Consider the following 24,270-nt stretch of genomic DNA (forward strand, 5'->3'; position numbering starts at 1 on the left):
GAATCGGTCGTTTTCAAGGAAATGCACCTCGCAATGCGCGTCCAATATTCCCTGCATTTCTCGTCATATTTAACGGGTTATTGTTTTTGATTGTATTTTTTTCTCTGTCTTGTTGTGTCCTTGTTCTTATGGTGTGTGTATTTGGACCCAGTGTCTGGAATAAAGCTGAATTGAATTGAATATTTTTATTTACAAATAGAATATTAGCGATTTTTTTGCACTGAAAATGGCTGGAATTGACTGCAGCTGATCGTCTCTGTCCAGTCTTTTCGCCTCAGTGCATTTAACCACAACTGTCTTCGTTCCCTCTGAGCACGAGTGTTCGGTGGAATCCTATAAAACTTTAATTTGCGTTCGCCAATGTCATTCCTCCTATTCTGACATCCAAAAACACAGCAGGACGACATTTTAGAAAAGTTGATAGAGCCTAGTCCCTCAGTCTTTCGCCTTTCGGTCACGGCCGCGGGCTTCCTCTTTTGCCTCCAGCTAAAGCTGTGACATCATTCGTGACGTGGATCATTAAAGGGTCTATTATACTTTTTAAAAAATAATTTGAGTTGTTCATCACTAAAAATCTTTAAAGATGAAGAAAAAATACTACAGCTCAAATACGTATTTTGAAAATTATTGAAATTGTTCCTAAAGAGAAAGCTGGAGGGGTCAGTGGAAGATATTGTATTTTATGTACAGCGTCCGACTTACTTGTAAAGCGCTTTATAAATAAAATTTATTATAAGACATTTTGTTTGAATTTGGAATGCGGTATGTCTCACAGTACTAATATTTTCCTAAAATACATTGCAAAAATGTATTTTAGGAAAATATTGTGTTGAGTGCTGGAAAATGTAGTATTTGTCTACATTCAGGCAGAAATATGTACAGCTAGACAGCCTTAAAAATGTAATTTTGAAACTGTAGGCCTCAGAGGGTCAAATGGATTGCAATACAGCGGTTATGGTGAATGCGACCGTTTCACAAATAAATGATAAAGCTGCCAGTGTGGAAAGGCTATCACATCTTACCACTTAGGTTTGGTCATCTGAGATGGTACCAATATCTGGTCTGGCCCATGGACTATGAATCTACAGCCTCCTCTCCTGGAATGAACTTAAGACTGCAGTTTCTCTGCCACACTACTGGATGGCGCTACACCGGTCCGACACGAAAATGTTTCCCGGAAGAAACACCGACTGCGCTTCAGTTGTTCCGTAAAAGGGGGAAACAACCAATGCAGTCTTGCTTTACAGCCAATATCTGACATCGACTAGTGATCAACCTCTCGGCTGGAACATCGGAGTTCCAACCGCCCTGCACTGGCACATCCAGCGCGTCTGACCCGGGAGGCATGAGCAGGGTGTGGGTGTGCTGACCGCCTGGTACCGAGTTCACCTGTTTGTGTTGCTGCCGCTGCTGATGGAGAACATCGAGGATCCGTCGCCCCTCCGGATCACCCCGACCGTCCGGGCGCTGAGCTCCGCTCTGCGGGGGAAGCGAGACTCCGGCCGGGGGAACGGCGACAGGGTGTTCCCCGAACCGGAGAAGCTCTGGTTCAAGGAGAGCAGCGCGAAAAACCTCCGGAACAGAGACTTCTTGTCGCCGACCACGATGCTCAACACGCTGTATGCGGACGGACAGGTGGGCTGGACTCGCACCTGTTGGGTTTATTAGCATTTTTAGCTTCTAAATGTTAATAATATAGCTTAAGCTAATTTTAGCTTAAACTAACACTAGCTAACTGCTCCGTTATTAGCTGAGCGTCCCTTTCCTTAAAACAGAACCGGTTGTGTAATTTAATGGAAGCATTAAAGCTGGTAGGCTAACATAAACTCTACATGATATTCTTCTGCTAAACAGTGTAGTTCCTCGGCTAGTGCAGGCACAGTGACGTTAAAATGGACTGGAGGGGTCAAAAGAAACGTGACTCGACCCATGGGAGCAGAGCTGCCTGCTTCATCAGCAGATTCCAATTCAAAACTGATTTTAAATCCCACCAGGTGTGAATAATTACAGGTAAAACCCAAACCTTAAATCCGTTTAAATTGTACTGAGACAGTTGTGCTCAGAATCCCGCTGACTCTGCTCCATCCCGATCGACCAGACTCTTGACAGCCTGCAGCACTAATTATTAACCCATGAGTGGAACATGCAATGTGGGTCAGACAGACATGCACAGCTGCAAACTGAGGTTCCACAAACCCATGAAGGTCTTCTTATCAGTCAGTAAAATATGGTTTCATGTAGTGCATCTTTCAACCTTCACTGTAGTGCACGTGTCCATGCATCCTTGTGTAGGAGGATGCTAATGCACTTTCTGTAGCCTGTAACTTTTGCTGTAAACACAGCCTGAAAATGGTCTTCTCTTAGAGAACAAGTTAAAATTCTAATTTCTATAGTCTTGGTTAGAGAAGGGTTAAATTTCGCCCGTTGTGCGCAAAAAGTTTTTGAGAAATTTTTATCTATGGACTTAATCTACACGCTTATCAGGTAAGAAAAAATAAGCCTTTATTTAATCCCACAGTGGGGGAGATTTGCATCAATATAACAGCAAAGATAGTGCAAACATTCGTGAAAAACAAACGAAAGTATACATAAGCACTAGTTCTAGAAATAAAAGTATTGCACATATCAGTAGTATTGCACAGATTTTTATCTGTATTCTACAGTTTTTTCACAAGTAGAAAAATAACAAATGGCACATTGTAGTATCTGTAGTGTAGTTTCTCAGACATCGGGCCTGTGCAGATGTTGAAGCAAACGTCCGTTGATCCTGACTTGCTTAATAATAATTTTTTTTATAAAGAACACAGCATCTGATCAGGCACCATGGTCTGCCTGATGGAGAATTCTATGCCACTATGAACCTCCTAGAATAACAGTATGCGCTCACTTATATAGGTTTGGTTGCGTATGAATTCTTAACATATGGTTTCTGCTATAATGGAAGCCAAAGGTCAAAACAAAGAGCCCTGTCGATCACCCTTCTGGACATAGGGACCACTCTCTAAACAACAGCATCGAGTTACTCTCACCAGCCAAGAACAGACAAAACACATTCCATTCTGTTCAATATATAAGTAACACATTTCAGGTCAGATACTAAAGTTGAAAGGTGTGGCTTTAAAAGACAATGATCCGACGGTGTCACTAGTTGTACATAGACTTTATTATATCTTTTTTTAGCCTTATATTATTTTTGTATTTCTTGTCTTGCTTCTTCCATGTCATTTGTATGTAGCTGATGTGACATGAATTTCCCCAGTGAGAGATCAATAGTCTATCTTATCTTATGAAAGGCCACCTTAAAATGCAGCTTTATTCAAATGACACAATGCTGTAGATGACAAGAGAAAGAAGAGAATAGACTTCTGTCATGATGGATGCTGCATGTCAGTTAGGGCCTTAGTCGAGCATTTAAATGTCCCCAATTTGTTATCTGAGAAATTATTTCAAACAGCCTGGTGAAACAGACAATCTGCCACATGATCCTTTCCCTACTTCGCATCAACAACTTCATTTACTCTGTGTGATCCCACAGTAAGGTTGTGTCTCAACTCGCATACTTTTTCTTTTTACTTGAAGTATATATTAAAGCTGCCCTTACAAAGTACATACAGTTTCGTGTGGTATGCTTACATCTAGGACATACTACTTTGTCATAGTAATACACTTTAAACTTGCCTATTGCAGTCTGTAATGCGAAATGAGCTGTCCTCTATTTGTAGACTGTCGTGACCTCAAGCTCTGGCACGACACGGTGGCGTAACTATGCAGAGGATTGTGGGTCACAATGTCCAGAAAAACATGCTGGCTTGCAAACTTTACAATTACAAAACTATGCTTGCACTAGGAATTCTAAATGAAGAGCCACTATGGCTCACTCATAAGAATAACAATGAGCCGCAATGAGCCACAAATTTCTGTGTCAGTGATAGCGGAAAAAATTTAGTCATTTTCCTGCATTCTGGTGCATTTTGAGGTAAAAAATGCTCAATTAAACAGTTCTATTTTAACTATTTTATTTAATAATAATAATAATAATACATTTTATTTGGCAACGCCTTTCAGAACACCCAAGGTCACTTTACAGAGGATAAAAACACAGTACACAAACACAGTAAAAGCACGATACTTTTTGGTCAAAAAGTTCAATATCGTGCAGCCAAAGTAAATAAATTATGATAATTTCACCAAAGTGCATAAAATGCAAGAAAAATGTAAAAAGAAAATGGGACCGTTGCCTAATACCACTAAAAACTAGTGGTGTGCGATACTGCAAGATTTGGTATTGATCCGATACCAAGTAAATACAGGGCCAGTATCTCCGATACTCAAGACTAACTTTAGCAGTAGTAGATTTTTAAGATATACCTGGACCTGGAGTTTCTGGACAGTGTTGGCATTATAGTAACTCGGTATTTATTCTGTGAATTAAACCTGTTTAATTTCGACCTGCCTGCCGCCTGCTCTGCGTAGCTCTCACTCTGGGTTCAGTTCCACCGTACCGTAACATGATCATCAGCTGTATCTGTCTCCTCTGCCTCCTCTTTCCTCAGTGTTGGTTGAGGAACGTACAACAGCTAAACAGCTCATTCTACACATTAGACAGGAACAGACTGACAGAGCCACGGAAGAAATTAAAGTTATACTTTCCACCACTATGAATTATGATGTAGCTGAGCCTGCTTGCTTGTTTGTCTGGCGCAGCTGAGTCACGTGACGGTGAACATCCAATCACAAGAGGAGGATTAGCAGCTGCTGCTCAGATGGAGGACCTCTGACAGGCAGATCGCCTGTTCATTGAAGCCGCATCAGTTCAAACATACTCGATGGAAACTGAAACTAAAGTAACGATATCGCAGCACTGGTATCATTCGATATCAATACCCACGCTGGGATCAATATTATCAATATTTGAGATCGATCCGCCCATCTCTACTTTTTACAAGAAAAATGGTGTGCCACTGTGGCTGACAGGGTTCAGAATGACTGCGCCATCCAGCAACACGATGCGCCAATGGCGCTGTGGCATCGGCTAGCGCAAGCCTAGCAAAGCAGTAGGGCATGTGGATGTTTTTGCCATACTAAATGTGATATATTATTTCGGGCTAAATCTTTTCCTGATGTACTATATAACATGAAAGTACGGATACCTCGACATTGCCTTAATCTTCCCTTTTTCATTCCAGTATATTGTGCACTTAGTTGTTTCATGACATCAATTCTGCTGTAGAGATGCTGTGTGTTCCACCAACAAGTACTGTTCAGTATAGTATGGGGCACTATGAGCATGTTTAATGAATTGATCTGGGTTTATGAAACAGACACCACTATCTGATATTTTTCCACTTCATGTAACTGAGAGTAATATGCTTTTTTTTTTTCTAGAGTATCAACAGAAATTTGTGTAAGTTTTACACATGTGCAAATGTAAGGGCCAGAGATAAAAACAATACAAAAATCAAACATGCATGTTTACCATAGATCAGATTTGAAAGTAGTAATTGACAGACTACATGAGAAGACTTCCCCAGTAAGGAAATACAGTGGTCCCTTGTCTATCATGGGAGTTACGTTCCAGACTTGGCCACGACAGACGAAAATCCACAAAGTAGCGACCATATTTATTTTATTATTTATATAAATTTTAAGGCTTTATAAACCCTCTCCACACACCGCACAACATCACAAAACAACACTTTATGCAGCGATCAGATGTCTATGTGAAATAGACAAGGAGAGATGCTGAATGCGGCTACACACAGGAGACGGAGGAAACTGTGGTCACTCAGCCAATCAGCGCCCGGCACTGTACGCTGCGCATTTTATTTTGATTAAATATTCTTTAATATGTTTTAATTGTTACTTTATATATTTTTAATTATGTTGTTTTGCATTTTTTTTAGGGTAGAATATGCTTATTTTACCACAAAAGTGATGAAAATATTGTAGCAATAGTAGTAGATAATAGTGTAGCTGGTTGCTATGACTTAACTGTTGTGCTACAATGCACTATGGGAGTTCGGGGTTTTCCTCTGCCATTATTGTGGTTTATGTTAGTGTTACAGTGTTATTAGTGTTTGTGTTTTATTGTGTTTTTGTGGTTTAGTCAGCCTAGTTAGTTTGGTTAAGTGTTATGTTGTCAGGACTGTGAGTGTGAAGTATAGTGTGTTTGATGACATTTTCTGAAGTGTTGTTTTCTGGATTTGCCAAAACAAAAGCATCTGACAGGTGCAGAGAGTGTAAAAGGCAGATATCCTTATTATAGCATTGGACTTCAGTGCAACTAGCTACAACAATAAATATGTAAAAAAAATACTTATATACTGCAAAATCCTGTGACACAGTGAAAAAATTGTGATATCAAATGCAATTTAGAAATCTGTGATATAGTGAGACCGTGAAAGTGAACCGCTATATGGCAATGGAACTACTGTATCTTACAATATCAGCTGCATACCAGTGTCTTGTATCATATATGGCTGCAACTAGCAGTATTTCTGTTGTCAGTTGCTCTGTATATTAGATTACTTTTCAATTAGTTGTTTGGTCAATAAAAAGATCATGTTATGGAGAAAAGTGTCAGTCAGTGCTTCACAAAGCCCAAGATGATTCTATCAAATGTCCACAATCCAGAGACAACTGTGTTTATGAAAACAGTGATATAGCTTATTTAGTGTAATAAGAACTACAAAAACAGTAGTGTAACTGATGTTGCACTTCTAAATACTGCACATTACTGAACATGTACGAAAATATAATGACTTAAAGTAGTGCTAAAAGTATGTATAAGATGCAGCTGTATGTAAATGTGTAGATTCAGTATATATTAGTAGATGCACGTTGCAAATGAGAAACGGATGCTTTATGTAGATTCCTAAATAATTCAGTGATTTTCAGAATAACTATTGCTGGCAATTTATTGGCTAATCATTGCAACTTTAGCATCAAACAAGCTCATAATACTTGCAGTAAGCATGTATACTTGAAATTCAGTGTTCTCCCCTCTTGTCTTTTTTTTCTGCGTACACTCACATATGCTTTATTTGATCAATCCGTCCAGGTCCCTCCAGTGGTGATGTCCAGAGTCCTGTCCCTTCGTGGCAGTGGTGTCCTCCCTGTAGCCGGTGGGGAGGTGATGGGTGAGGGTCTGAGGGTGAGGGTGGACCGGGCTGCAGCTTTCAGGACCGTCTTGGCGGGTGGAGCGACTGAATACCTGAAGCCGTCCAGTCAGAGGCAGGGCTGCGTGGTGCTCAACTGTCCGGCACTGCACCCAAAACCCAACACACCCACACCGGATACCCTGGGTCTGGGCCAGCTGAGGACGGTGCTGCTGGCCGACCACATGGGGGCGCTGCTGAGAAGACAGGGGTGAGTCTGTGGGTGAGATACAGGCAGAAGGAGTTTGTGAACGGAATTGTCGGAAATCATGTTGGCAGCTCCTCAATAAAAGTGTAACTGTGTGAATAATTCTGTCACTGCTGTTACTTATAATGTATCGGATTGATGCCGGTTAGTTTAGTGAACCAACCGCTATTTTTGTTGTAAATTCATATTATACCAAGTCTATTTTCCAAAATTCCATCCATCCATTCTCTATATACCACTTTATCCTCAGTAGGGTCACTGGAGCCTATCTCAGCTGACTGGGGTGAAGGAAGGGGACACCCTGGACAGGTCGCCAGTCTGTCACAGGGCTACATATACAGACAATCACTCTCACACCTACAGGCATATATCAATGCAAATTATTACTTTTGAGTTCATTATTTTTGTGTTACAACATATTATGGATTTGTATCATTCCTGTTGACATTTCATCAAGCTACACATGTAGAAAATAGGCCTTAACACTAATAAATAGCGCCAGAAATCTGTAGAAGTGCCACCAATTCTTAGTTTGCTCTCTCGTCTTTGTCGTTCTCCTTCGATGTAATGCATGATGGTACATCGACTGTTCATTTTTTTTTTTAGTGTGCATTGTGGGATACTTTGAGTGCACTAAATAGTGTGTAATAACTGTAACTTAACATTCAGACAAAGCTGCAAAATGACAAACTACACAAGTACAGTATATAATGTGTGACTGATTTCCAAGACAGACTAAGCGTATTTCAATTACTAATGAACTAATTCAAAATGAAAATAATTAGCTGATAATGTGAATCTTCTTCCTCTTCTTAGATTTGCAGTTTCCATCTGCCCCACGCTTCCCAAAGACAGTGACATCAACGCCTTCCTCCGAGCTCTGGGTGTTGATTGGCCGACGGCTCCAGCCAACTGGACCAATGAGGAACGGGAGGAGAAGATCCAGGAGGCGCTGGAGAGCTCACCATACAGAGAGCAGGAAATGGAGAGAGGCCGGAGGACCAGTGGAGGAGGAGTGAGGAGAGCTGAGGAGGGCAAGGACGAGGGAGTGCTGAGGGTCAACCTGAAACGGGCTTTCCAAGAAGAAGGGCTGCTGGGATATGACCCCAGCCTCGGTACCTGCACAGGTGAGGCTGAGTGGGCGTGGTCACTTCAGTTACTGATGAGTTTGTTGTGAGTGTGTCCTTGTGTCACAGATTTGTTTAGTTTTGCATTTTTTCTCAGGAAAAAACAGCACTTTTATTTCAAATATTTGTAGAAACTCAGCATAAACTTCTTTTGAAATATGGGCAGTAATTTAAGAAAACTACCCCTTAGAAATGCAGATTAAGGTTCCTTGAGATTCGAGTTTTGTCCTGGCAAAGCAACATATAATCAACTGACAATACATTAGGTCTGCTAATGGTTATAGACAAAAATTCTACAAATTAAGTTAGGCTGCGTTTTGTGTTTTTGTCCATTGTTCCTTTTCATACTCGTGTTAAAATCAGATTACCCAATCAGAGGCAAACATATCCTGATCAACCACAATATTGAACCTGATATTAGAAGTCCCCCTTGATGCCACCAAAACAGCTCTGGACAATGGAGGCCTACACTCCACAGACCTCTGAAGGTGTTCTGTGGGTTCAGGCTGCGGTTGCGTAGTGCGTAGCTCGCCCACCTCTGCATGGGCTTGCTTGCTGTGCGCGTAACCGTTGATTAACAGCATGACAAAGCTGAAGCTCGAACTTGATTGGTCGGCAGCGACCGGTGCTTTTTGGAATAACATGGGGGTCTATGAGAGGAAGGCGGAGCTCAGGAATAAATTTTCATATCGCGTTATACTAACTTTATATTATAGTATCGAACTAGGCTAACACATTTCACCTTTGTTAAACAATAATACATAAATTGAAAACAAACGGAAACTCCGGACATGAGCTTTAAGGTGTTTGCAGCTGATACTTTAAGTTCAGGAATTTAGAGTTGTAGCCTCCATAAATTGGACTTCCAGATGCTTAATTGGATTAAGGTCTGGGAAATTTGGAGGTCAAGTCAAACTCCTGTTCCTTTAAATCATTCCTGTCCAATGTTTGCTGTGTGGCAGGGAGCATCATCCTGCTGAAAGAGGCCACCTCTACCATGACATGCCTCTGCCATGAAGGGATTTATGTGGTCTGCAACCATGCTTAGGTTGTTGAAGTAACAGCTGCATGGATGCAGGACCCAGGAGGCCTTAGCAGAACTTTCCCCAGATCATCATACTACTTCCACTGGCTTACTTTCTTCCCAGAGTGCATCCTGATGCCACCTCTACCTGAAGTAAACAGCAAACTTGCACCCAGACGTCCCTAGATGCAAAAGAGAATTCATCAGACCGTTCTAGGTTTTCATTGTTTCATGGTGCAGTTCTGACATTCACATGCTCATCATAGGAGCTTTCAGCAGTTGACACGGGGCCAAGCTGTGATGCACTATGTGTTATGACAACTTTATATCATTGCAACATTATCTGAAAAACATCTGAAAAAATGAACAGCTATATTTCTCTATAGAGAAGAAAACAACCAGTTTAGTTTGTAGTTAAATGCTACAACAGCTTCTTCTTTGGGCCAACGACTTCTTGAAACCTTGTCTTTGCAGTGAAGTTGCCAGAAAACTAAACACATACTAAAAAACAGTTGTAATATCTGATTCTACATAAGACTACAAACTGTTGCTTTGACATTTTTGCTTGTGTGCGAATTAGTGAACTTAAAAGGTTGACACTTTTTAACCTTTTGACAGAATCTGGTTCCCTGTTTTCCCGCTACTAATACTAACTGTTTCCAGGCTTAAAGGACTCTCATTGCTGATCTGCCAATATTTTAATTATTTTAATAAGTGTTAGCACAGCTTTATGTTGGTTATTAGACATTTTGTGGTGTGTATTAGCTGCTAAGAGATTATTTGTGTGTCCATTTCAGTTCACAGAGACAGCATTTCCCACCTGGCGCAGCTGGACCTCTCCACATCGGACTGCAAGGTAAGAGAAAGCACAAGTATGCAGTGTACAAACACTCTTTTCATATTCCTGAAAGTAATCTACAAAGCGTTGATGTTGCATGTCCTTGCTGCCTCTTTTTGCAGGTCGCCATAGTAACGGTGTTGCATGTGACTTCGTGTCAGGATGAGTTTCGCCAGCAGCAGATAGCGATGCTGTGGAGAGCGAGCGGGGCGACACACACGCAGGTAAAAACACACATACTAGCGCACACGCAGCGACGTCGCATTTCTATTTTTACCTGTTCGGCTTTTTGTGTTTGCAGAGACATCTAGTGTGTGGGCCTGTGAAGACTCCTGGTTCTAACCTCACTGCTGCACAGTACCTGCAGTAAGACACTTTCTTTGTCTTATTTCTTGTTTTCTTCACTCTTGTTTTCTCACCTTATTGCACCATTTCTGTGGCTGTGTTTGGGTTTTCTATCTTCCCTCTGCCCTCATTCGTCCTCCGTTTATCTCTTCTTCGCCTCCACGCTCTCCACCAGACAGATGTTTATTATCACAAATTAAACTCTAGCCGGAGTCTTCTGCTCTCTGTACAATTGCAGTTCAAATTAAACTAAATTAAAAGAACACTAAGGGCGGGGATGGCACTTTTCTTCAGCTCTGTGTTATTGCAGTGTATTTTTAGTCCAGCTGTCTGTGTTTTCACCTCACCTCCAGGCTGAGAAGAGGTCAGATGAAGGAGGCCTCAGAGATGAAGTATGGAGATCAAGTAGAAGGTTTGTGTGTACAAAACATCAATGCATTTGCACTTTTATGCACAGTACCTATATGAAAAGTATTCACTCTCAGTTCTCCCATTTATTACTTTTAGACATTGAATCATAGTCAATATAATTTGTTTTTGACAAGAATTTAACAAAAAAATACACTCTTTCCTGCCAAAGTGGGAAGCCAGATTTCTACAAAGATATGTCATTTATTTAAAAATATAAAACAGAAGTATTAGTGTTTAATAAATGCACCTTTGGCTGCAACTACAGCACTAAGTCTGTGTGCATAGGTCTTGATCAGTCTTCAACATCTGGACGCTGCAATATTATCCTATTCTTCTTTGCAAAACTGCTCAAGCTCTGTCAGGTTGCACAGGGATCATGAGCTCTTTTCAAGTTCAGTCATAAATTCTATTTGAATTGAGGTCTGAGCTCTGACTCTAGACAATATTCACCTTGTTGTGTTTACACAATGTCTATGCAGCTTTGGCTATATTCTTCTTGTCTTGCTTTTAAAAAAAAAAAAACTTCAAAGGTGCAGATTGTATCAGGTTATCCTCCAGGATTTACCTCTACTTTGTTGCATTAATTTATCCTCTGCCTTTTAAAGCCTTGGAGGATTTGCTGCCAAGAAGCATCCCCACATCATGATGATGCCACCGCCATGCTTCATGCTGGGGATGGTGCGGTTGTGATCACATACAGTGTTTGTTCTCAGCCAAACATGGCATCTAGTTTGATGGCAAGTTTTGGAGTCATCAGACCAAAGAACCTTCTTCCAGTTGACTTTGGAGTCTCTTGCATGTGTTTTGGAAAACCTTAGTCAAGATTTAATATATGTTTTTTTTTTTAATTGTGGCTTTGAGTAGTGAAAAACAGGCAACAAATAGTTTCTCCCCTCTCAGCTGCTGAAGCTTGTAACTCTTTCAGAGGAATCATAGGTGTCTTGGTAGCCTCCCTCACTAGTCTGTTTATTGCACAGTCACTCAGTTTTGTCAGAGATTTACACATGCACTGTATTCTTTCCATTTCTTGATTGAGTTACACACGTGGACAAAATTGTTGGTACCCCTCAGTTAAAGAAGGAAAAACCCACAATTCTCACTGAAATCACTTGAAATTCACAAAAGTAACAATAAATAAAAATTTATTGAAAATTAAATAATCAAAATCAGCCATCACTTTTGAATTGTTGATTAACATAATTATTTAAAAAAACAAACTAATGAAATAGGGCTGGACAAAAATGATGGTACCCATAACTTAATATTTTGTTGCACAACCTTTTGAGGCAATCACTGCAATTAAACGATTTCTGTATTTGTCAATGAGCGTTCTGCAGCTGTCAACAGGTATTTTGGCCCACTCCTCATGAGCAAACAGCTCCAGTTGTCTCAGGTTTGATGGGTGTCTTCTCCAAATGGCATGTTTCAGCTCCTTCCACATATGTTCAATGGGATTCAGATCTGGGCTCATAGAAGGCCACTTTAGAATAGTCCAACGCTTTTCTCTCAGCCATTCTTGGGTGTTTTTGGCTGTGTGTTTTGGATCGTTGTCCTGTTGGAAGACCCATGACCTGCGACTGAGACCAAGCTTTCTGACACGAGGCAGCACATTTCTCTCCAGAATGCCTTGATACTCTTCAGATTTCATCGTACCTTGCACACTTTCAAGACACCCTGTGCCAGATGCAGCAAAGCAGCCCCAAAACATTACTGAGCCTCCTCCATGTTTCACCGTAGGGACAGTGTTCTTTTCTTCGTATGCTTGGTTTTTGAGTCTATGAACATAGAGTTGATGTGCCTTACCAAAAAGCTCCAGTTTGGTCTCATCTGTCCAAAGGACATTCTCCCAGAAGCTTTGTGGCTTGTCAACATGCATTTTTGCAAATTCCAGTCTGGCTTTTTTATGAGTTTTTTTCAGCAGTGGTGTCCTCCTTGGTCGTCTCCCATGAAGTCCACTTTGGCTCAAACAACGACGAATGGTGCGATCTGACACTGATGTACCTTGGCCTTGGAGTTCACCTTTAATTTCTTTGGAGGTTGCTCTGGGCTCTTTGGATACAATTCCAACGATCCGTCTCTTCAATTTGTCATCAATTTTCCTCTTGCGGCCACGTCCAGGGAGGTTGGCTACTGTCCCGTGGGTCTTGAACTTCTGAATAATATGAGCCACTGTTGTCACAGGAACTTCAAGCTGTTTAGAGATGGTCTTATAGCCTTTACCTTTAAGATGTTTGTCTATAATTTTTTTTCGGATGTCCTGGGACAATTCTCTCCTTCGCTTTCTGTTGTACACAGTGTGGTACACACCTTTTCACCAAACAGCAGGGGGACTACTTGTCTCCCTTTAAATAGGCAGACTGACTGATTATGAGTTTGGAAACACCTGTGATGTCAATTAAATGACACACCTGAGTTAATCATGTCACTCTGGTCAAATAGTTTTCAATCTTTTATAGAGGTACCATCATTTTTGTCCAGGCCTGTTTCATTAGTTTGTTTTTTTAAATAATTATGTTAATCAACAATTCAAAAGTGATGGCTGTTTTTGATTATTTAATTTTCAATAAATTTTTATTTATTGTTACTTTTGTGAGTTTCAAGTGATTTCAGTGAGAATTGTGGGTTTTTCCTTCTTTAACTGAGGGGTACCAACAATTTTGTCCACGTGTGTAACTGTACTCTAAGGGATATTAAATGACTTGAAATTTTTCTTTTATCTATCCCCTGACTTATGGTTTTGAAGAATCCTTTCACAGAGGTATCTGAAGTCTTCTTTTGCTTCGTGGTGTAGTTATATCCTGGAGCACTGACTGACTGACCTTTGACTGGACCTTCCACATACAGATAGCTTTATGCTACAGTCACTAAGACTCATTCACTGGGGTCAGACGATCTCATTTTCACAAACTGTGTGACTTCTAGGACAAATTGGCTGCACCAGTGGCACTTTTAAGGGGGTGAACATTCATGCGGTCACTTAATTTACATTTCATATTCTTCGTAAATTGATTTTATTTTGTAGAGGTCTGCTTTCACTTTGACATGAAATAATTTTTCTGTGTGAATTCTTGTCGAAAAAGCCAAATTTTATTGACAATGATTCAACGTTGAAAAACATAAAAAGGGAAAAACTTTGAAGGTGAATAAAAACTTGCACCAGGTGCTGTACATGCTCAGTCCATCTAAGATTATGAAAGTGGTCTGAGTAACAGAATGTGACATTAATGTTTAATATTGTGGATTAATTGAAGTGAATTGCTTCTCTTGTAGGTCAAACGTGGGATGACATTATCAAAGTGATGACTTCTGCCACAGTCAGATTTGAGCTGCTGTCAACAGTCCACACAAGTCCTGTGAGTCACCATCACTACTCTGTGTTTGCATTTTTTAAGTGCTGATGTGCTGCACATCTGCTAAAATAATGTGTGTTTTTCCAAATGTCCACACTGATTAGTTAAGAAAGCCTGTCATGGACAAGCCTGACAGTTCTGAACGCCTCCCTGTAACCAGCTGCGTTTGAATCAGTCGAGTCATAATGACTGACAGCCGTTTGTTCAGGTGACACTGGACATCCAGAGGGAAGGAGGCGTGTCGACCAAAGGGCCGCGAGGAGGAGTGTTTGTGATGTACAACTGCGCCAGACTGCACACTCTGTTTGACAGCTACGAGAGAGGGGTGGATAAGGGTGAGTTGAGCTTCTTGGAAATTTTACGTTTCATTTTTCAGATCATGACTTTCCAAAAAAACACTAAAGCTCAGCAACATTCCCACAGCTGCAGTGAGATGGAAGACTAAGAGAAACTTATTTACAGCTAAAGCAACTTACTTACATCTGAAAAGTCCAGCAGGAGATGGATTTACTGATGAGCTGCAGCTTTAATCGACTTCATATTTATGAAGCATTTTTTAAAAATTAAGGTTCGGTTTAGCCGCAATAGGAGACAAACTTTCACTGAACAATGATGTAAATGCACCATGCAAATGGCATGGCCCCGCTACCCTAGTGAGGATAAAGCGGTGTATAGAGAATGGATGGATGGTCCATGCAAATGGTCTTTTTTTCTGACGAGCTAATTTCTATTGTTGTGGTTAGAAAAGGGTTCAGTTTGACATAATTTTTTTAATATGTTCGTTTGCACACAAGTATCTTGTATCAGACAGGTCTGCAAGTAGTATTTTACCAGTTATTTTTTGATTAGCTGTCAGAAAATGACAAATGTCAGTGTTTCCCAAAGCCCAGTGTTTAGAATTATTGTTATGATGCCAAAGTCGGGGCATCAGAGACGCGACAGACTGGCGTTTGGAGTAAACACTTATTTATTACAGAATACACAAAAACTACAATAGGATGTGACATGTGAGAGGTCACCAAAACAGGAGGGTAAAAATTAAAATACTGAGCAGTAGAACAGAATAGGCACCCCTGAAGGACTGGAGGGTAATTCTAAACCAGACTCAATGACACAAGGATAACAGATTAGCAAAACTCACCCAAACTTGGTACTGCCAAGGTAGGAAAGTGAACTAAAGAACAGATACAAGATAAACACGACTACCGATAATTCAGCACAGAGCAAAACTACCAGGAACACTGGAAATACAGAAACTGACTCCGCTCTCAAGGGACATGAATATACAAAACTGAACTGGCTCATTGAGCGGACAGGGAACTAAACTGTCTGATGCTGAGACCAGGTGACAGGAGGACAGAGCGGGTGAGGTGGTGTGTGGTCTGGTGATAATCGGAGTCCTGACAGGTATTACAGAGGTTGGCGTGAGGATGAACAGAGGTTGGTGTGTTGGCTGATGCCGTAGCAGTTGACTGAAGTCCGTGTTGATCCGGGGAGATCCAGGCAGGAAAGGGCGAGCAGGCAGGAATCCAAAGTGAAACAGAGATGGGGGAAGGGAAGGAGAATCTGCCACTACCTGGTTGCTCAGGTCGAGGGTGTGACAATTATATAAAATATTGCAAAGCTGGGTTTATATTTTTTGCTGTATAGTTTATGGACTACCTTCTTCCTATTATAAATTCCGATTATTTACGTCCACATAAAAGTACTCTTGTTGCTCAACATGAAAAGTATACATAGGCACAACATGTCTATGGTTCTATACACATGTATGGATATTTTTTCCAAGTTTTGCTTTTCTTCTGTGTGGTTCGGCTTTTCTTCCACGTGCAAATGCATGAAAACTGCGCTTTTGGAAAACTCCTTCCAGGGTGAGGCTATTCATTACCTTCTTTGTTTACATGAAGTTATTTTGCCAAATGGCTGCTGATTGGCCAACATGTCTTTGGGGTTATATTGCACCCTGGTTTGTTTGGTATGCTCTGTGTTTTTGTGTTTTCATGTGGGCAAAGTTATTTAATTTTTTGGAGCAGAAGAGGAAAAGCCGATTATAACAAATCCCAAATGTCCCAGTGGTCAAGGCCTACTAACCACTGATCTGTCATTATGAGATGAGAAGTTAATGTTTGTTTCACATTTTATAAAAGCCTCATAGTGACAGCGCTACCTACAGCAGAAAATGTGAAAATGTTTCATTGTGTCATAAAAAGGAAACTCCAGCTTCCTTTCAGGGAGTAAATGTTTGAGGGATATGGCAACTCTGGGGTCAAACCTTAATGGGGAACTTCGTTTTTTTTTCAACCTGGAGTCTGTTTTCATATGTCATTTCATACAAGTGAGTGATGCAGAAATGAATTTTCGACATAGCTCCAGTATTTAGCCAGGCAGGCAGCTTAGCAGCTCAGCTAGCAGCTCAGCTAGCGAAAAGTATGGGGCAACTGGCCCCCCCACGTCAAAGTCCGCCCTAACGTGCTTTTTCCCCACACTGACCAGCTCGGATAGTCTCAACGAGTGTCCCACAACAAACTAGAGATGAGAAGTGAACGAAAACTTTGACGTGGGGGGGCCAGTTGCCCCATACTTTTCGCTAGCTGAGCTGCTAAGCTGCCTGCCTGGCTAAATACTGGAGCTATGTCGAAATTCATTTCTGCATCACTCGCGTGTATGAAATGACATATGAAAACAGACCCCAGGTTGAAAAAAACCGAAGTTCCCCTTTAATATGTCTACAATCTTCAACAATCTGAAGTCTGTGGATCAGTACATTCAATATGTTCATGTCATTTTTCTCAACATTTATCTGCAGGTTTATACCCAGAAATCCCTGAAGGCTCCCAGCTGGACTTCTCCTGTCTGAAAGAAGAGGTGCCACTTCATTCTTTGCTGCTGTGATATTTTGTCCTCTTATCTTTCCCTCTTTCATTTATTATCTTTCTTTTGTTACACTCTAAACTGGTGACTTCATAAATCTAGTGTTGCAGTGTTGATCCTGTAATTATGTTCTTGTGTCTCACCGACAGGGTGAGTGGCTTCTCCTGTTCAATTACCTCGTTCCTTTCTCTGAACTGCTGGACCAATCAGGCCAGGTGCTGGATTGTGAAGGGGGAGGAGCCAGAGTCAACATAAAGACTGAACAGGTAACACTATGATTGTAGATGAACAGATAAGTAATCAGCTGCGCTTAAAACCCAAACTTTGGTGATTCAGATGGGTATCATTTATGTAATAAATGTGTTTGTGGTTTTCAGATCTGTAAATTTCTCGTGTCTCTCAGTAAAGACTTCAGTTCGTATTATAACAGAGTCCATGTGCTGGGGGTGAGTATGAACTACTGTATTTATATATGTATGTACATGTTTACACTGATGACTATATATATATGTATATATATGTATGTATATCTATATATATATATATATATATATATATATATATGTGTGTGTTTGTGTGTATATACATACTAACAAACTGTACTCATAAAAAAGTAGGTCGTGTATGTGTGTATTCCTTTATTCCCTAAAAATTTAATTAGAACTCAGGAGATGTTAATGGTTACTAAAAGTCTTTTACTTTCTTATTTTTGTGTGTAAATGCCTGTAAAACTAGATGAGCCCTCAGTAGAGGGCAGAAACACACCCATGCATGATACTGGGGGCAGCTGTGGATCAGGTGGTAGAGCGGGTCGTCCAATGATCGAAGAGTCGGCGGTTCGATTCCCGCTCTCGCCTAGTCATGTGCTGCATGCCGAAGTTTCCTTGGGCAAGATTCTGAACACCGACTTGCCTACCAGTGACTGTTCCACTGTATGAATGTATACTGACTGATGTTACAGGTTGATTAGCAACCTGCACATTAGTGTGTGAATGTGTGTGTGTCTGGGTGAATGGGAACAATTGTTGTAAAGCTCTTTGAGTACTCTGATGAGTAGAAAAGTGCTATATAAGAGCAAGTCCATTTACTCTGTATCAATTTTGATGACCCTACATATATCCCTTCCTACTTGATCTGCTGACCTGTAACTCCACAACTGAGCAGGGGACCTTAGACTGATCTTCAGTGCCAAGTTTGATTATCCTGACTTCCGCACTTGGAGAGATATCTGACCGAACATACCCACCCACCCACATACATACATACATACATACTTACCCAGCCAGCCAGCCACATGCTGAAGCGAATGCAGTAAACCCCGCTGACGTACACGTCAGGCGTGGTTAAATATTTAGCTCATTTACTGAAAAAGAAAGTTGCTACTGTAACTGTGCAAAAACTGTAAAAGACATCAAAACATGGATTTAGGGGAATAAAGTTTAAAGCCTTGTGACACTTTTAAACTTTAAATGAAGTTTCTGTTGTAAAGTATGAAAGAGCTACAGGGTTACAAAGTAGAATGATTTTGACAGCTGTTCGACAAACTTCCCTTTCATTTCAGTGCAGATTTTTAATGCGTTTTTTTGCGAATTTCTTAAAAACTTAAACTTAAAAAGCATGTTTTCTAGGAGCCAAGTTAGGTGCCAAAAATCGTGCGGAGGAATCTATAATAAAAGTAAGCCAGAGAAATAACAATTAGAGTGCTTCAATGCTTATGCACTGGCACACTTCATAGCAATCTTTATTTATAGAACACTGTTCAAAATCGAAGTTACAAAATGCTTCACAAGGCAGTAAAGTAAAACATATGGACATGATACCATCAGGGCTTAAGAGACAGATAATAAGCAAATAATATACGGCAATAATAGAAAGTAAAGAAACCAAAGCAACAAAAAAAATTACATTGAACAAAATGCACTCCATTGAAAGAACCTACAAAAAATAAAGTTCACAAAGTTAAATAATATATATTCATATTGTTGCTTTTCTGCTTCCTTGTCTTCCTCTTTGTATGATCAACTCCCACTCATGCCCTTACCATATCTTTCTTTCTTTTTTCCTTCCAGGAGCCTCTGCCTCACCTCTTCAACCAGATGTTTTGTCGTCTGTACCTGCTGAGAGCGTTGAGGGAGCTCTACCACAGCGCTCTGGACACCCTCAACCTTCCCCCCATCAGGCAACTATAGCTTCAACACACTTTGCCCATCCCACACTGTCAGCCCACCTCCCCATTCACCCACCAACACACACATAAATGTTGTGAATCCAGGTGACACACCTTTCTGTCAGCGTTACAGCTAATGATGACATTTCAGCTTCCCACTGTGCTGCTTCTGTATTTCCTTGTCGATGTAACTGGACATACTATTAGTGTTTAAATATTTTTTAAAAATGTCATTACCCATTGATGCTGTCGTGTAATGAGTGACTTTCCTGGAACATTTTAGCTGTTTGTATGCCTAAAACTTGCTTTCCTGCAAATAGTTACATAAGAGAAGTTAGACACCACTCGGATGACTGTACAGTAAGTATGAATCTACCGTCAGCAGCTGGTTGACTTAGCTAAGGATAAAGGCTGAAAATGGGACTTGGCTCTGTATCCAGGTGACACATTCCACACACCTGCACCCTGTAAAGCTCATTAATTGAGATATTTATCTTGTTTGCTTCTGAACAAAGTCTAAAAATTAAAATTCTGTGTTTTTAGAGGGTTGGACTCTGGAGTTGCCTCAAGACTCACAGAATGTACTGGTGGTATCAATCCTGTCCTTTGTCTTTAAAAGAGAAGGCAGATTTGGGTCAGACATGCTGGCGAAGGTTTCCTCTGTAACGCATACAAGGCATTAGAGTTTTAACAGGCAAATGGGCAATATCTGAGTTAATGAAGTTTGGAGACCTTTTCCTGTTGAATCCCTGCTTTTATCATGTGATCCTACATTAGACTTGTATATCCTTTAGCCCTCTGAACCCCACAATCTGCCAGCAAGTTTGAAGGGCACGTTTGGTTTTTAAAGAATCACCCAAATTATATTTTAAATCAGACTGAGAAACAAATTAAAAACATTCAAAAACCAAAAGGTATCGTGTGGCATATGGTTCCATCGTTAAAAATAACCAAATCTAGCTGAAAATGGTGATATTCTATTAAAATCTTATTATTCTAAATGTCATTCCTAAAAAATGAAAAGAATATAAGATTTGCTCTATCTAGCTTCTGTAAAAAAAAAAAAAAAATTCTGCACTCATTGGTGCAACTGAAAAGCTATTAGTGACTCGGTTGCGACAGTCACCTCACTATAATTCATGGACTTCTCAGCTCAAGCTAGGCTGAACTGCAGGCTGTGTTTACACTGGGCAGAGAGGAGACGCGTATGAGAACGTACTAAAAATGTACACTACCGTTCAAGAGTTTGGGGTCACTTCAAAGTGCCCACATTTTTGAAAGAAAAGCAGTTTCTTTCAGTGAAGATAACTAAACAATAAATAAACAGTAAATAAATTAATAATACAGAAACAAAGAGATAAAATTTTGTTTATGGCATTGTAACTTTCATGCTATAAGGACGACATTTTGAATTTTGTCTAAGATGCTATCAAGAACTTTAGGTTTAACATCATGCTCAGAATTAACATTAGTGAAACTACTTTGTTTGATCATGAAAAAGAATTCACCTTTTAGATGATTTACTATCACAGTGGAGTAGTGGTTACCACTTTCGCCTTGCAGCAAGAAGATCCCCGGTTCAAATCCTGGGCTGGGCCTGGGATCTTTCTGCATGGAGTTTGCATGTTCTCCCTGTGCATATGTGGGTTTTCTTCGGGCACTCCGGCTTCCTCCCACAGTCCAAAAATATGCTGAGGTTAATTGATAACTCTAAATTGTCCGTAGGTATGAATGTGAGTGTGATTGTTTGTCTGTATATGTAGCCCTGCATCAGACTGGCGACCTGTCCAGGGTGTCCCCTGCCTTCACCCGAGTCAGCTGAGATAGGCTCCCGCAACCCCAGTGAGGAGAAAGCGGTGTATAGACAATGGATGGATGGATATTATCACTATCAGAGAGTGGAATTTTATCATGCCAAAGCCTAAGCAGACGTAGGTGGAAAGGAATTTGTGACATGGAAAAATGCGATCGATCATTCGTTTATGTGGTCAACAGAGTGTTTCAGATGGCTGTTAGTATTCAGTGCAGTGGAGCATCAGGTCCTCAGGCAGGACACAAGTGAGATCAGCCCCGGTAGAGGAAGGGATGGAGACAGAAAAAAGGCTTGTTGGTTTTTTTTCCCCAAAGGTTATGGGGGTGGGTTTGGGGAAGGGGTCACATTTCAGTTATACGTTACAAATGGAACTGGCGGGCCTGATTTTGAGGCTTTGTGTTCATTTCTTCTTGGGTTTTGCCTCCAGGGGCTGGCCATTGTGCTGTTCCCATAGAGGTGCAGGACTTTATATTGAGTAACAGTGAATAAAAAATGCAACAGGAGCAAGTATCGCACAGAAACTGTTCGGGGCTCAGAGGGTTAATCCAACAATCCACAAAGCTATCTTAGATTCTAGAGAATTTTAATATGATTTTGGTGCCAAAATAGCATAAATCCCCCAATTGTAGTGAAACTTAATCACCGTTTTAAATAAATGGCCTTATTATTGTGTTGCCACCCCACTACTTAATGTCCCTGAAGTCTTTACAACCTATGTAAGTGTCTTAGTCACTGCCTAAAGCAGCGAAAATCTCACTGTTTATGAGCCTTGTTCAACCCCATGCCATGTACGTTAACCACCTATTTATCAGTGCCATACAAATATTTATTGTCACTTTTTTTCTAAAAAAAAAAAGCTCTGTACAGAATATATATATATATATATATATATATATATATATATATATATATATATATTCTGTATGAGTCTTAATTGCTGTGTTCTTATTAATATTCAGAACCTTTATAATTAGTTATCCTGCTTGACAAATCACAGATGTTAGTACACAGCTGTTTTGACAAAAATAGTACATTCGCAGTATTTAGGGCATCGTGCCATAATGTTAGGAAATGCATGAAATGGCATGAAAATAATATATACACGAGTTTTATGCCAAAAAATGTTATTTATATATTTTGAGATGATCCTTAATCATGTCTGAAATGTGACCTACCGTCTGTTAAAATGTGCCATAGGTTGTTTTATCTTATGCTGTATGTTAATTTATACGATTTTTTTATGTGAAAATCTCACAACTGGACAACAAATATGTTACAACCTCACTTTTCACTGCATGAATTGTTCTTGGACACCTGTAAATGTTTGAATCATTGAATGATTTTCTCCTTTGTTTTTTACATTTTATTTCCTATTTAAAAAAATACAGGGAAAGAGATGTTTACAATATGCTGATTTATTCACTGTAACTGTCTTGCAGTCACCACAGTATTAAAGCAGTGGATACAAAGAAAAAAGGGAATTTCATGTTTTTCCTACTACGCTCCACATTACTACACTATACACTCACCGACCACCATGAGGGACACCTGTTCAATTGCTTGTTAACACAAATGGCTAATCAGCCAATCACATGGCAGCAACTCAATGCAATTAGACATGGTTAAGACAACCTGCTGAAGTTCAAACCAAGCATCAGAATGCAATGGGCAAGAAAGGAAATTTAAGGGACTTTGGTTGGTTAATGGTGCCAGAGGGGTTGGTCTCAGTATTTCAGAAACTGCTTATCTTTCCAAGGTCTTTTTATTATTAAACAAAAAGTATCAATGCAACACATAATACAAAGTACAAAGGACTTTTTTTATACTTTCTCATAAAGATTAATGCAAACATAAGATTTTAAAATAATAAATGTGCATGTTACATAAAGAAAATAAGAAAAATAATAAAAAATAAGGAAATAAATAAAGATAAAGGAAAAAATATGGGGGGGGGCTAGGGAAACAGTGGGCTATTCAGAAACTATAGTCGTAGGTCTCTGAAAGAAATCGAGAAACGGACGCCATAATTTATAAAATTTTGTTTCAGAGCTACGGATTGTATATCTGATTTTTTTTCTAGATCTAAACAGGACATTATATCTTTTATCCATTGTGCATGCGAAGGGGATGAAGAATCTTTCCACTTAAGTAATATAGCATGTCTGGCCAATAATAGTGAGAACTTCAACATTTTTAATTTGGTATTTGGCAGGTTAAGCTCTGGGGCTACTCCAAAAATGGCAGATAGTGGATCAGGTTTAATTTCATGCTGTAGAGCTTCAGAGATGGTGAGAAACACAGAATGCCAAAATTGTGCCAATGAAGGGCAGGACCAGTACATGTGAAGCAAAGTACCAGGTGCGCTACTACATTTCTCACAAGTTAGGTCGACATCTGAGTAAATACGTGCTAATTTAACCTTGGAGAAGTGTACACGGTGAACGATCTTCAATTGAATAAGAGCATGACGAGCACACATTGATGTAGTATGAACCTGGCCAAGAATAGAGTCCCAGAGTTCATCAGTAAAAGTAAGATTAAGATCTTGTTCCCATTTTGATTTAATGGTGGCTACAGGAGGGCTTTGTAAATTGTAAATTAAATTATACAGGACTGATATTATACCCTTAGAGGTTGATTTAATTGATAAAACATCATCAACAGAATTATCAGGAGGTTTTTGAGGGAACTGTGCAGTCGTGGTCTGTACAAAGTGTCTCATCTGGAGAAAGCGAAAAAATGGGCAGAAGAAATGTCAAATTTGGTGGAGAGTTGAGAAAAACTTGCAAATTGACCATCAAAATATAAATCAGCAAATGATTTTAAACCTTTTCTGTGCCATATATGAAATGCACCATCTGTAGTTGATGGGGTAAATAAGTGATTTGCAGCAATTCGACTTTGTAATGAGAAAGACTGGAGACTGAAATTTTTCCTAAATTGAGACCAAATTCTGAGA

General features: G+C 40.0%; 1 protein-coding gene across 1 annotated transcript; it reads left to right on the forward strand.

Annotated features, from left to right (window-relative positions):
- Positions 1-1,132: 1,132 nt before the first annotated feature.
- On the forward strand, positions 1,133-22,792 carry dalrd3 (DALR anticodon binding domain containing 3). The gene is made up of 13 exons (XM_022206310.2): positions 1,133-1,635; positions 7,061-7,368; positions 8,182-8,492; positions 10,314-10,372; positions 10,477-10,578; positions 10,656-10,720; positions 11,053-11,111; positions 14,381-14,463; positions 14,669-14,795; positions 17,267-17,325; positions 17,481-17,597; positions 17,709-17,777; positions 19,401-22,792. The coding sequence occupies exons 1-13, from the start codon at positions 1,414-1,416 to the stop codon at positions 19,518-19,520; spliced, it is 1,701 nt and encodes a 566-aa protein (XP_022062002.1). The 5' UTR covers positions 1,133-1,413; the 3' UTR covers positions 19,521-22,792.
- The last annotated feature ends 1,478 nt before the right edge of the window (positions 22,793-24,270 follow it).

Source organism: Acanthochromis polyacanthus, chromosome 6 (genome assembly GCF_021347895.1).
Source record: "Acanthochromis polyacanthus isolate Apoly-LR-REF ecotype Palm Island chromosome 6, KAUST_Apoly_ChrSc, whole genome shotgun sequence".
Classification (NCBI taxonomy): Eukaryota; Metazoa; Chordata; class Actinopteri; family Pomacentridae; genus Acanthochromis; species Acanthochromis polyacanthus.

Bases quoted from the DNA above. Each gene is read 5' to 3' on its own strand.
- dalrd3 (XM_022206310.2), top strand. From the start codon at position 1,414: ATGGAGAACATCGAGGATCCGTCGCCCCTCCGGATCACCCCGACCGTC. The intron at 7,369-8,181 runs GTGAGTCTGTGG...TCCTCTTCTTAG, and splicing joins GCGCTGCTGAGAAGACAGGG to ATTTGCAGTTTCCATCTGCC. The intron at 10,373-10,476 runs GTAAGAGAAAGC...CTCTTTTTGCAG, and splicing joins TCTCCACATCGGACTGCAAG to GTCGCCATAGTAACGGTGTT.